Source organism: Microtus oregoni, unplaced genomic scaffold, assembly GCF_018167655.1.
Source record: "Microtus oregoni isolate MIOR12 unplaced genomic scaffold, Mior012 000012F_ref0000307, whole genome shotgun sequence".
Taxonomy (NCBI): domain Eukaryota; kingdom Metazoa; phylum Chordata; class Mammalia; order Rodentia; family Cricetidae; genus Microtus; species Microtus oregoni.
Window position 1 is genome coordinate 47281480 of NW_024543071.1, and position 14194 is coordinate 47295673.

The window sequence follows — 14194 nt, forward strand, 5'->3', positions numbered from 1 at the left end:
TTATTAGCTTATTTATTATGTTTAAGCACCCCTTATCTGAAGTGTTTGGGACTAGAAGTGTTTCATATTGTGTGTGTGTGTTTCCTCATGCATAAGTAGAAGCCAGTGGAAGATGCCTGGTACCCTGCTGTCTTACTTTAGTTTCTGCTACTAAACTAAACACCATGACCAAAAGCAAGTTGGGGTAGAAAAGGTTTATTTCATGTTATGCTTGCAGGGAAGTCTGGACAAGAAGAAACCACAGAAAAGCACTGCTTACCAGCTTGCTCCTCATATATCTCTCCCCTCGCTTTTTAGATAACCCAGGACTACCTGCCCAGGGGACGCACCACCCACAGTGGCCTGGACCATCCCACATCAATCATCAACCAAGAAAATTCCCCTCCAGGCCAATCTGATGCAGGCATCTTTTCAGCTGTGCTTTCCTCTTCCCAGATGACTCTAACTCGTGTCAAGTAGCAAAAAAAAAAAAAAAAAAAAAAAAAAAAAAAAAAAAAAAAAAAAAAAGGAACAGGCAAGCCTGCTTTATCACCCTATGCCGTAATCCCTCAGGACAGTGAACCAGGAGCTAGGCTAGCAGCCAAAGGCCCCAGTGATCCTTTTATCTCTGGTCCCAAGAGCAATGGGGTTACCGATCCCTGGCTTTTTACACAGGGGCTGGGGATTTGAACTCAGGTCCTCGTACTTGCACAGCAAGCGCTCTCGCCCACTGAGCCACCTCCCTAGCCCCCACATTTTCTATTGCTTTGGTAATGTTTATATAGTCACAATGAAATCTCCTGGGGGTGGCACCTTAAACAAACTATTCACTTATTTCCCATACATGTTTGATGCACACAGCCTGGAGGTATTCTTAGTGGCGGTGGTTTGGCTTGCTCTTGTTTTTAAGACTGAGTCTCCCTCTGTAGTCCAGGCTGGCCTCAAACTCATGATCCTCATGCCACAGCCTCCCAGGGGCTGGGTTTGTAGGCATGTACCAACACGTGGACCTAGCAACTGGAATGTGATTTATACCATTGTGTGTGCCCACGCGCAAGTGTATATGTGTATTGACTGTGACCCACCACAAGGTCAAGAACAGATTTCCTCTTTTGTTGCCATCCCGGTGATCAGAACATCTCAGATATTCGTGCATTTGGAATGTCACATTTTCAAACAGAGGATGTCCACCTGTGATAGCTAACAACGACCCGGCCTAAGCCCAGAGAACCCTGAAAGGTGTTAGCACTGGTCTGATTGCTCACCAGCCCCCACCCTGCATACTGCCAGCTCTTCTAGGAGCTGGGGTTAGATGGGGGCAGGAAGTAACCTTGCATTCAGTTCCCAGGGTCCTGAGGCCCAGGACAGGAAGGCGATCCTGGAGAGATGCATGAACAGGAAGCTCCCACACCCATGAGTGACTTTGGAGACTCCCAGCCAGTAGACTGAGGCGTTCAGGAATGGAGCTGCTGTCCTATGTTCTGCCTGTAAGCTCTTGGCTAGAAATCCCTGGGAAGTCCCAGCTGCCACAGAAAACCGGGTGAGGGATCAAGAGCAGCTTTTCTGAAGATCTCTGATACCCAGGATGGAAGGTGCCTTCTGCTGCTTCGGGAGGAAGAAGTTTCTCCATAGCCCCTTGTATCCTAAGTGGCTGCTCCTCCAGGTGGATCTCCTCTGCCCTCAGAGGCTGCCCCTTGCTACCTGATCCATATAAGGGCCATCCTCCCCTGACGTGATAGGGAGGCCCGAGGAGTTGTGGGTGTCTGTGGTGCGTGCTGGCCGGAGCCTCCATCATGACCTGGGGTTCCTTTGCAGCCCTGCTTCTGCTGCTGGTGGCAGCTCCCCTGAGATTGAGTCAGCATCTGCACCCCAAGCCTGGCCTTGGATACAGCTACGACTGCGGGGTGCAGGGTATGCAGCTGCTGGTGCTCCCCAGGCCAAACCAGACTATCCGATTCAAGGTTCTGGGTGAGTGCTGGCAGAGGCCTGTCTCAACTTCCAGCCCCAGTCCCAAGCCCAGCCTGCTGCAGGGAGGCAGCTAGAGCGCTTTTCCTGGGACAAGAGCAGGAAGAGTAGAGGCCATTCAGAGGATTGCAGGAGCCAGCCTCTTGCCCTGGCACCACCCAGAGATGGGGAGGTAACCACCAGAGCAGAATCTCCCCGGTGCCTGCGTACAGGGATCAGCTGTGAGGAAGGCAGGGACTGACTCAAATCCGCTGGGCTCTGGATCTCCAGCCCTATCCGGTGGCTGCAAAGCTCTGGGCTGGCAAACCACTCTGAATTTGATTGCCCTGAGGAATGTGATCTAATACAGAGACAGGTGTGGGGGAATCTGAGACAACTTGAAACTGTAGCTTCAGAGCCATAGCCAAAGACGACCCCCTGTTCCCCCACAACTTGCCCTGTGCACTGAAAGGGAAAGGTGGGGGGCAGGCCCACAGGATGGAGGTGGTTGGTGCCCACTGTTCTGAGAAGAGCGCCTAGCAGGATCCCTAAACAACTGCAAGAGCCAGTTAACATGACGAGCAAGCTTTGTTCTTTCACTCTGCCCTCATTCCACCCCTTATTATATGTGCCTAAGAAAGTTCTGGCTCCTGGGGATTCCTAGATGTCTCAGTCAAGAGCTGAGGATAACTAAAGGTAGACTCTCAGGTGTCCAGACCGCCTGACACACTGTAAACAGTCTTCATCCCCGCTACCAAGAACCAATGACCACTTCCCACAGAAGCCAAAACCAGAGAGGGAAAGATACTTGTCTAAGGCCTCACAGCCAAGCTAGCAAGCAAAACTAGGTCCTTGAAACAAGCCTGCCTCTGTCCAGAGATTTTCAGAGGCTCCCAGCAACCTCTTTCTCTCCAGCACTTGCTTTCCTCCCTACCCCCACCCTCCAGATGAATTTGGGAACCGGTTTGAGGTGGATAATTGCTCTATCTGCTACCACTGGGTCATCTCTGAGCCCCAGGAGCCCGCAGTATTCTCAGCTGGCTACAAAGGCTGCCACGTGCTGGAGAAGGTAAGGGCAGAGGGAGCTTGTCCTAACAGCCCCTCGGGGACAGAGAAGAACGGAGCCTGCGATGGGTGGAGGAGTGGGCAGGTGACAGATTAGGTCCTAAGACATGCCACAAATCAGCTCCCTCTCTATCAGAGCTGCTCAGTTCCCACTAATACCACAGGCACCCCGGGGGCAACCACTCCAAGGCTGGATGTACAGGTCAATAGCCTGGCTCCAGGCTCTGGCCTCTAGCCCAGCGCTCACCTGCAGTGCCAGGTGGCCACCCTCAGCTGCTCTCTAAGGCTCTCTCACCTGCAGGATGGGCGGTTCCACCTGAGGGTGTTCGTGCAAGCTGTGCTACCCAATGGTCAAGTGGATATGGCACAAGATGTCACACTGATCTGTCCCAAAGCAGACCACATTGGGACTCCGGACCCCTACCTGGCTCCCCCCACCACACCTCAGCCTTTTACACCTCAGACTTTTGACCCCCGCCCCAATTCTGGCCACACTCTTCTCAGCACATTGTACCCAGAACACAGTTTCATAAATGCAACTCCTCCTCCACCATCCCCAGGACCCGGACCTGCTGATCCCACTGTGCCGCATCCCCAGTGGGGCACCTTGGGACCCTGGGGATTACCTAAACTGGATTTTGTAGGTATGTGTGAGTTCTGTGTGCACACGCCTGTGACTGGGACCCTTGGGCTCTAAGTAGTCATTTGCTTACGGCTCTGTCACCAACCCTAGGTACACATCTACCCCAGGAGCAGTGTCAGGTAGCCTCTGGGCACATCCCCTGCATGGTAAAAAGTAGTTCCAAGGAAGCCTGTCAGCAGGCTGGCTGCTGCTATGACAACACCACAGAAGTGCCCTGTTACTACGGCAACACAGGTACAACCTCTCATCCCAAGCATGTTCCTGGCATGGCGCGGGGAGTCTCCCCTCCAACTAGCTGAACTGCCTTGCAAGCAAGCAGTTTAAGGGAAGTCCAACTCCCAAGTGCAGGCAGACACCCTCAGCGGGAAGAGCAGCTGCCCCAGGGAACTGCTAGGTTCCTCCTCACAGTCCCTGACCTTCAGACCTCAAACAGCTGCATTAGATAAGTCACATAGAAGCTTTTACAGCACTCAGCACTCCTCAGCCCTTTGTTTCAGCAGCTCATTAGGGCATTTGCTTAGGCTGACACTGGGAAGAAGAGTGTTTGGGTCCCTTGACCCCTCGCTAGTGATGAAATATCGATTGTCACCCAGGAGCCCATCCCCAGTCTCTGCACTGAGAGACTCTGAGTCCCGATGTTCTGATCTGCCTTTGTCCAGTCACTCTCCAGTGTTTCCGAGGTGGCTACTTCACTCTGGTCATGTCCCAAGAAACAGCCTTGACCCACAGGGTCATGCTGAACAATGTCCACCTGGCCTATGCCTCCAATGGATGCCCCCCTACCCAGAAGACAAGTGCTTTCATGGTCTTCCATGTCCCCCTCACCCTCTGCGGAACAACAATCCAGGTAGGAATAAACCGGAACTGGAGGTGAGTCCCACCATTTAAGAGGCCTCACCTGGTAACTACTTCTCCCTCCTCAGCTGAGGTAGGCTGCAGGCTGGAAATGAGTCCCACCACTAGGGGGTCTCACTCACTACCCCCTCCTTAGGTGGTTGGGGAGCAGCTCATCTATGAGAACCAGCTGGTGTCTAACATTGATGTCCAAAAGGGGCCGCAGGGTTCCATCACTCGAGACAGTGTCTTCCGGTGAGTGGTAGCGGGGCTGCAGACTTGGGTGTGAGGTGCGGGAGAACTCAGCACAGATTTGGAGGCATCTGGGACAAATCCTAACTCTAGTATTGCCTAGCCTTGTGACCTAAATGAGCTAGTGAATCTCTTGGAACTCCCCTACCATGCAAATGAGAGGCTAAGTCCTTCTCACTTATCTGTGTATGCGGCCCAGGCAGAGCCAATAGCAGGCTCCCAAAGAGCCCTGCCTTTATCTAAGAACTAAGGCTTCAGTACTTGATGGCATCCCTTCCAGGCTTCAGGAAGGAGCTGTGGTGGTTGCCACCAGATTGCGACACCACAGAGGACACTACACCTCAGTCTGAAGCATCTGAGGGTGCAGTGGAGGAAAGGACTGGGAGAGGAACCCTAGAGGGAGAGGCCTCCTGGACCTGTTGGCTCAGGGGCAACAACCATCCCAGCTACCTACAGTGACAGTAGGGGTGACCCTAAGGGAGCCTGCCCCTGTAATACCTGGCTTTGAGCTTTTAGGGCAAGGCAGCTAGCCAGTGTGCTCTTCCAGAAAAAGCCAGTACATCAGTCATGGGCTGTCTGGGTCCTGGGTTCTGTGCCTGGGTCCATGTGGGTGCCTGGTAGCCCCTCTCCCCCGCCACTCTATCTGCCACAGGGTTAGGGTGTGGGATTAGTGTCAGAGTAAAAAAGTCTTTTGCTTTACTACAAAGTACTTCTGGCCCAGAGATGGAGACACGAGTCTGTAGCATGCTTTAAGCTTTTGGACTCAGCACAGCACTGGGGACTTTGGGGAGAGGGAGCAGAGAAGTACAGGGGGACAGCTGGAGTCTGTCGGGATTAGGATAGAGGGGCAAAGATAGCAGAACCTTCACTAGTGCGCTTACTACAGTGGCATAACACACACAACAATCCTCACTAGAACCTCTCAGTGCTGCAAAGAGGATAAATGAGGTTTAGGCACTACGTGGTTGTTCCTGGCTCCACAATCCAGGTCTTCCCACCAGGCTTCAAAGACTTCAAGTGCCAGGATAGAGCCATGTTGTCTTGATACCGTGGTACTTGGCACCTAGACTAAGGTCTGGGATAACTATTTCAAGCTGGTGTAGAGCAGTAGGCAGAAGGGCAGGAAGGGTGAACAGTGATGTCCATGTCCCAGCGATGACTCTAGAAGCATCTCTACTCCCGCAGAGGATGCTGTCCTTGGCATCCCTTGCTGAGAAGTGAATGATTAAACTCTGAGATGTGACCTCCTCCAACCTCTCGCTCTTGGACTTCAGGCTTCATGTTCGCTGTATCTTCAATGCCAGTGACTTCCTGCCCATCCAGGCTTCTATCTTCTCGCCTCAATCACCTGCCCCTGTGACCCAGTCTGGACCCTTGCGGCTGGAGCTGAGGATTGCCAAGGGTACAGCCCCCTTCCCTAGCCCCACCCACCCACTGCTTTTTCCTCCGGACTCTAATGCCTGACACACACCGCACACCATCTGCCCTAGGCTCCTAAGTCCCTCTTCCCACAGATAAGACTTTCAGCTCCTTCTATCAGGAGAACGACTACCCCATTGTGAGACTGCTCCAGGAACCAGTCCACGTGGAGGTCCGTCTCCTGCAGAGAACAGACCCCAGCCTGGTCCTGGTGCTACACCAGTGCTGGGCCACTCCCACTGCCAGCCCCTTCCAGCAGCCCCAGTGGCCTATTCTGTCAGATGGGTGAGTGGCAGCAGGTAACTAGGCTGCACCCTGGGAGGAGGGCTTCCTGCCAGCCACACCTCCCTAAGAAGGCTTCTGGACTTCTCTTTGATCTAGGTGTCCCTTCAGAGGTGACAACTACAGAACACAAATGGTGACCTTGGACAGGACAGAGCTGCCTTTCTGGTCACACTACCAGCGGTTCACCGTGGCCACCTTCACTCTCCTTGACTCCAGTTCCCAGAATGCCCTTAGGGGACTGGTAGGAGGCCTTGTGTTCCTCGCATCCCACCCCACCTGTTCAGTGCTAGTTAGGAGGTCACTGGATCTGGCACCCTACAAGATAATACAAAGATTCCAGCACAGGGGCTGGCTTTCACCAAGTAGGGTGGACAATCCCAAGGGGTAGGAGGCAAGGGGTATTGGAGAGATAACTAACAACTTGGAAGAGAAGGAAGAAAGTAGCTGACAAGATGGATGGTTCAGCAGGGAGAGGTAACTCTTGCCAAGGCTGCTGACTTAGGTTTAGTCCCTGGATTGAGTCACATTATGGAAAGAGAGAACTGATTCCCAAAATTTTCCCTGACCTTCAAATGTGTGCCCTGGCATGCACAGTCCCCTACACATGCAAACATGTGTGAAAGAAACGTTGGAAGGAAACAGACTACAATCAACCCTAAATCTGAACCCCAGCTGTGGTGTTCTCGTGTGGCCTCACTTCTGATTCTAGAAATGATAATGTGTTCCTTGTTCTTCTGCTTTGGTTTATAACATAGCAACTTCTCCAAAAGATAAAAGCTGGATGCACTTAGGGTGTTTAAACCTTGGGTTTTTCTGTATGGTGTACAAATGGCACCGTAGGTAACACACTAGTATGGTCCAACCCGTGCTTCATCGCACATCCTGCCAGTTCCACACTGTCCACAGAGCTCTCATGTCTAAATCACTGCCCTTAACTGATCAGGTGTGGACTGGTTCCACTGGTAGGCAGAGCTGAGGGTGGCGCAGGGTGGCATCGCTCCCACCTTGTCTGTGTGCTGCCTCCCAAGCCAAGAGGCACTGGCCTGCTAATTGGAGGGTACCATGGCTGAGGTCTACGGTGCTGCCTCTGGTCACCTCCCCTGGGCTGTCCTGGGAGCAATGGTGCCTTGACTTCCCCTCTGCCTCCAGGTATTGTCTTCAGGGGTACAGAGAAGAGAGCAGACATATGTTGTCTGGCTCTGCGGCCAAACCTTACCTCCTGTGAGTGGGTGTGTGGGAAGAAAACACCCTACCTCCCAAGAGTTCTGCTCCTAGGGGCAGAGGGCAGAGGACAGGCAAAGGACTGTAGCTCTCTTGAAGGCAGCAGTTCCTGCCTTGCAGGGGATGTCTTCTGCAAGTCTGGGCTCTCAGGAAGAGGAAGATCTGAGCTCCAAATTGGGAACAGCACAATTTGCATACCCACCAGTATGAGACAGCTGTGGTCTTAGTCTGCTTGCCCATGTCTCTCCCTAACTAACACAGTCCTGCACCTGAATCCCTCCCTCACCCCTGCCTCTGTGCTGCCAGTCCAGCTGCACAAAACTAGTCCACCCCTTGACTGGCTTTCTTTGTACCAGGTCTATTTCTTCTGTAGTGCCTCTGTCTGCTACCCTGAGGGGCCCGAGGCATGCTCTACTATCTGTGACTCTGGGATGTCAAGTGAGTCTGGCTGGGGGTGGTGTTATTTGTTCTCTAATGCAACCTTAGACCTGTGGCGCTCAGACCACCGGGAGCTGGAAGCCAGACAGTTTTCCTCTTCGGCAGGGCACCGCCGATCCTCTGGTCACAATGGCACTATCCGGGCCTTGGACATTGTGAGTTCTCCAGGAGCAGTGGGCTTTGAGGATGCTGCTAAACTCGAACCTTCAGGTACCGGGGCTTGGGGTGCCCCAAAGGCCATGCCTTCTCTCTAAAAATGTTGATAAAAAACAGGAAACAGGGAAGCTCCGAGGTGGTGTAACTCCACTAGATGAGGAACTAAGATAGCCCAGCCCCTTATCTGCCTGACAGACAGCTCCAGGTGGACCTTCCCCATCCCTTCTCTGACAGGCTCCACCAGGAACTCCAGTTCAAGACCCCTGCTCTGGGTACTCCTCCTGCTGGCTATCACCCTTGTCCTGGGGGCTGGTGTCTTTGTGGGGCTGAGCTGGACCTGGGCCCAGAAACTCTGGGAAAGCACCAGATGTTAAATGGGCTTAATAAACCACTGTCTGAAAACTACTGAACACAAGTATGTAGGGAAGTTGCTTATGAAACCCAATGTATGTCTTATCCAAGGGTGTCTGTGTTTGAGGGGGAACAGGGTCTTACTCTATAGCCTAGACTGGTTTTAAACTTGGTGATTCTTCTGCCTCAGAGCTCTGGGATTACAGGGGTGAGCTACATGAGAAACTTGTTCCTTGAGGTCAGATGTGTTCTTCCAGAATCGTGAGCCCCCATTCCAGTCATGTGCCCTGTAACACTTTAATCAACAGCTTGCCACCTATAAGACAGTGTCTCTGTTAAATTATAGAGCTGAGATGCTCCTGTCACTCCTGATGCCATAGCCACTGTTAACAGTGCGATGTAGTGTCACAGATATGTACAAGTGTGGGCCGAGTGTATACTTGTGGGGCATATACATACACATGAGTGTACCCACAGCACACAATACTTGACTGTACCAGCACTGTCAACTGGCTTACCTATTTCCTATACTATTCTTTGACTTTTTTTATTACTGTACATGTGTGGGCTGCACAGGGGAGGACAGACGACCTCGTAGAGTCGGTTCTCACCTTGACAAGAGCTCTGGAGCTTGAACTCAGCTCCAGACTTGCTCAGCAGGTGTCTTTGAGTCACCTCACTGGCTTTTGCCATTATTTTAGAGTGTACTCCTGTTTGCAGAAATTGACCGTAAAATTGAACACTGCTACACCAACTGTAGCTTCCCACGTCTCACGTTCACTACATGCTTGACTGAACCAAAAGGCTGCAATGAAGCAGGGCATGGTGGCCCATGCCTTTAATCCCAGCATTTGGGGGTCAGAAGTAAGCGGATTTCTGAGTTTGAGGCCAGCTTGGTCTGCATGAATTCCCAGACAGCCAAGGCTCCTAGACCCTGTCTCAAAAAGCTGAAAAGACAGACTACGTGGAGCGATTGACATAATCTGTCTTATTACTGGCAGAGAGGTGGACACATGCAGGAGTCGGATGGCAACTGTGGGATCGGTTCTCTTCTTTGATCTTTGTAGGTGCAAGGGATGGAGCTCAGCCTGTCAGGTTTACAGAGCAGTTTTACTGGCTGAGTCACTAGTCCACACAAAGAGGATATCTGATACTGTCCTCTAAACAAGTCCTGAGAGTGTTTAACATACTTAACATGCCATAGCCTGGCATTACTCTCTCCCAGATCAGGGTCTGGGAGAGTGCCTCTAAGCAAGGGAAGGTGGTCTTCCGGGCAGGTCAGCACGAGTAGGGGAGGGTCAAAACCTGGCAGTCAGCAAATGGCAGCAGTGGGAAGTTGGTGAGCTGGCAGGAGCCTGTCTAGATGTGGATATCCTCAGAGCACCTGCAGGGAAAAGTCAGAGGTCCCAGGGACAAAAGCATCAAACCTGAACTACTCAGTCCCACTGCACCAACCAACCAAGTACCAAAGGAGGCAGGATGCACTGCCAGCTCCAGCCTCCAAAACTAGCACATGCAGAAACACCTGGCAGCATTGGATAGCGACAAGTTGGCCTTGACCCTGCCTGTCACTTGGGGATGGCCACCAGACGGGTCAAAACCAGGCTATGTTCCGGAATGTCATGTTGATCTTGGCTGGGAGGGAGGCAGGCTCAGCAAGGGGTACAAGAATTTGGAAAAACTCTGGCCCTCTGACAGGGCATGAGCTTAACTGTCACAATGGTAACAAGTCAGTGGTCTCATTTGACACAAATCCCTTCTCCACTCACGGCTCTGGCCTACTTGATTGGTCTTCAAGTTATGGCCAAACATGAAACTCCAAAGCCTGACTCTAGGAACATCTCTTTCTCCCTGGCCATGTGGCATTGCTGTGCTTTCCCAGGCCTGTTTCCACATGCTAACTGAGCCTGGTGTCTAATTCATAGGAGTAAGTTTCAACTAGCTGAAGATACGTGGCATCATGGGTGACACCAGCCAGTACTTTCTGAATGCTGTCTCATCCTCACACCCGTCTAATGCATACCTAGCATTCTGGGTTTCGTTTAGTTTTGTTTGGGTATGAAGTAAAGTGCTTTAGGCCAAGATGCAGGACTGAAAACTGCTGTCTCCAGGTTTTTCTAGAAGAGGCAGCACAACATCAAGACTGGAGACCCAGACACCAGCCATACAGGCGACTTCTCTTCCTGGGCTGTCTCCCAGCTGTGGCTGGCGATGGCATGACACAGACGGTGTATCCCATATTCGTGAAGCCCAGCGTGGCTGGGTTAGAAAGCCGAGTCCACCAGCTCTTCCTCCTGAGGTGGAATCAACATCCGTGCTGTTTAAATAAAGCATTACCCCGCAGGTGCCAACTCACGTCACGCGGCCACTCTCAAGTTTTTAAAAACCTTGCATCATTCTTTTATTTGGTTTCCTGCTCCAAGATTGTGTATGACTAGAGGGCGATGCGTGAGCACGCATGGGATCCGCGTGGAGGCCGGAGAATAACTGAGTCACTTCTCTCCACCCCAGTATGGATTCCAGGGATCAAATCCAGGCTGGCAGGCTACCATATCACTTTACCCACTGAAGCATCTTGCTGACCCATGCCCCCTTAATTTTTTGCTTTTGAGGTAATCACTCCTCCAACCCTGCCCATATACACTTCCATAGCCTGTGTGTGTGTGTGTGTGTGTGTGTGTGTGTGTGTGTGTGTGTGTATTCCTAGATATATAAATACAGCCTGCTCAGTCCATATGTTATGTATAATGTATGTTTGGAGAGTTCAGTCATCACTTTGCTAAACCAGCATCATCCCTAACTACATTGAGTATTTTTATCCTTATATTCCTTTGTTTTTTGAGACAGGGTCTGATATAACCCAGACTGACCTGATGACCCTGAACTTCATGATCCCCAGGCTGGGATTACAGTCATGGGCCACCATGCCAGTTTTACTCAGTACTGGGTGCAAGAAAGCTCTTTCCCAGCCGAGTGAGCTATGTTCCCTGCCCCAGTGCCCCATTTTGTATCATTTTAAACATCTGTGTTGTCTAGCTTTCTGTTGAACTAGGGCACATCTGATCTACCGAAGGAAACCGAGCCTCGCACATCAGATACCAAGTGCTGAATGCAGTTACGTAAGAGTGGGCTTCCTTGTGTGCTGCTTTCTACGTAGAACTCCTGGGTCAGATAGCAAACCGCATCTCTTACGTCTGTGGGCTGAGCCTGTCCTCCTCACCCCTTCAGATCATTCTAGAACTTTGCCCATCTGAGTAAGCAGAGGCAGCCACTACTGTGTCTTGAAGTGATTCTGTTGCTTTTCAAACTTTAACTTTCACTTTATGTGCATTGGTGTGAAGGTGTCAGCTCCCCTGGAACTGGAGTTACAGATAGTTGTGAGCTGTCAAGTCAGTGCTGGGAATTGAACCCAGGTCCTCTGGAGGAACAGCCAGTGTGCTCTTAACTGCTGAGTCATCTCTCCAGCCCCTGGTTCTGTTGTTAGAAGCTACAAATTTTCATAGTTGCTTGCATCTTATGTTGTTTTTCCTCTCCATTTCTTCTTGTCCAAAGAGCAGTCACAAACCCAAGGGGCAACCTCCTCATAGTTCCCAGCAACTGGTCATAGGCTTTTCTTCATGTGTTTCAGCTCTCTGAAAAAATTATATAGCCACAGCTTTTCCCCTCACATTTTTACCTTTGGATATGGCAAAGACCTTCCCCTGTAACCATAAACATACCCATTTGCCCTTTGGGGCTGTTACTTTGCCAATGCAATGGTTGCCCTTACTTTCAAGTTACATGAGCATGTGATTTTCACAGAGAACTCTGTAATGATTACTGAAATAGTATATAGGTTCTGCCAATACTTCTGTGAAAGGGAGTCTATGGACAAAACACATAGTAAACACAAACAACAACAAAGCTCTCTACAACACTACCTTCCTACGCTCTCAATGGCAGGAAGCATTTGGTTTCCAGGAAGGTATATTCCTAGATACCAAAATCTCACATGAATTGTGTTCATATGCATACCTTTAATTCCAGCAAGAGAGGGAGAAGAGGGGGAAGGAAGAAAGAAGGAAAGGGGAAGACAGGAAGGAAGAAGAAAACAGTTCATTTCTACCTGCTGGCCTGAACAGGCACTGGAACCTCTGACAGGCTATATCAGACCCAATGGGGAGGCAGGCAATCCAGCCTTCCTGACCAGAAAGCGGGGCTGCTTGAGCCCATTAGATTTCCTCTTCCTGCCTTTGGGTCACAGTTACCAGAGACCCAAGGGGTTTCCTGCCTCTCCACACTCCCCACTAGACACTAAGAGCAAATTATTTCCATGTGCTTTGACTTACAGAAGTGAGGGCTGACCAGACAGCTCAGTGGCTCAGAGGGTAAACAAATTTGCTACCAAGATAGCCGGCCTGAGTTTGGGCCCTAGGACCCATGTGGCAGAAGACAATCAACCCCTGCAAGCTGTGCTGACTTCCACATGTAAGGGCACAAGTCACACACGAGATAAAAAGAATATTTCAGAGTTGACAGCTATCTTTCAAGGTGTACTTCACACATGGCTCCTATTCAGGCATTCCTGCAGGAACATTTATGCAAAAGGGCCTTTTCTGTTCCAATAATGGGAGATTCCAGACCAGCCTTTAGAAGTAAACAACAAAATGCCAAATTAAAAATATTTTTATATGTACTTAAGTCACTGTTGAACTAGTGGGGGGGGGTCAAAGATGGGATTAAAATAAAAACAAAAGTCTGGGAAGTAAAAACAGCTTCTATTTTGGGAACTTCTACAGAATCCCGACAATGCTGACATGCTGGCTAGATGAGAACAGAGACCACAAATGAAGCTCAGAGCCTGCCAAAGGCAGGATGTAGGCTCCCAAGGAAGGAGACTGGAGAGGCTCAACGCAGAGCAAGGCAAGGGGGAGGACAGACCAGTGCACTGAGGTGGGCAAAGAGGACTCTTGCCTATCTTGGGGCTGATGAATACAAGAAAACAACAACCTGTCCCAGTAACAAGAAGTATAAGTCTCTCTTTCCAATGTGTGCCATCCAAATTCTTAGTATGGGGGTGGAGGGGCAGAGGAATCGTTCATATTTCAGTCTTGGATGTATTCTGCTTTATCTTGCCTCCCTGCCTGGATTGATGAGCTTTTGTTCTTTTTGTTTATTGGAGACAGGGTTTCTCTGTGTAACCCTGGCTGTCCCAGAACTTGCTTTTTAAACCAGGCTGGCCTAGAACTCAGAGATCCTTGCTGGGATTAAAGGTGTGCACCACCATAGCCAGCTGGGTTGATGAGCTTTAATATCAGGCTTAAGGATGGGAAAGTTAGGCCAAACTTTAACACCATAGGTGTCAAGCACTGTAACCGTGTCATTGGCAGCCATCATAAAGCAGGGAAGCAGTATGTAGTTACCGAGGGCCACCCTGTATTCACTTAGCACTCACAGCCCTACCAGGTAGACACCACAAACTGACAGACTCACTGTAAAAAGATAGAGCTGGGAGCCAAACCTGGGCTTGAAGTGAGAGCTGATACTAATCATGACTCCCAGAGACCTGAGGAGTTCATTAGCTGTCCACTGTTGCCTCAGCTCTGTCTCTGAAACTAGGTTTAAAAA

General features: G+C 50.6%; 1 protein-coding gene across 1 annotated transcript; it reads left to right on the forward strand.

The window, feature by feature from the left end:
* Positions 1 to 1772: 1772 nt before the first annotated feature.
* On the forward strand, positions 1773 to 8610 carry Zp1 (zona pellucida glycoprotein 1). Its single transcript, XM_041662180.1, has 12 exons — positions 1773 to 1947; positions 2871 to 2992; positions 3290 to 3632; positions 3722 to 3865; positions 4291 to 4478; positions 4623 to 4720; positions 5992 to 6119; positions 6232 to 6421; positions 6518 to 6662; positions 7999 to 8080; positions 8186 to 8290; positions 8471 to 8610. The coding sequence occupies exons 1-12, from the start codon at positions 1773 to 1775 to the stop codon at positions 8608 to 8610; spliced, it is 1860 nt and encodes a 619-aa protein (XP_041518114.1).
* The last annotated feature ends 5584 nt before the right edge of the window (positions 8611 to 14194 follow it).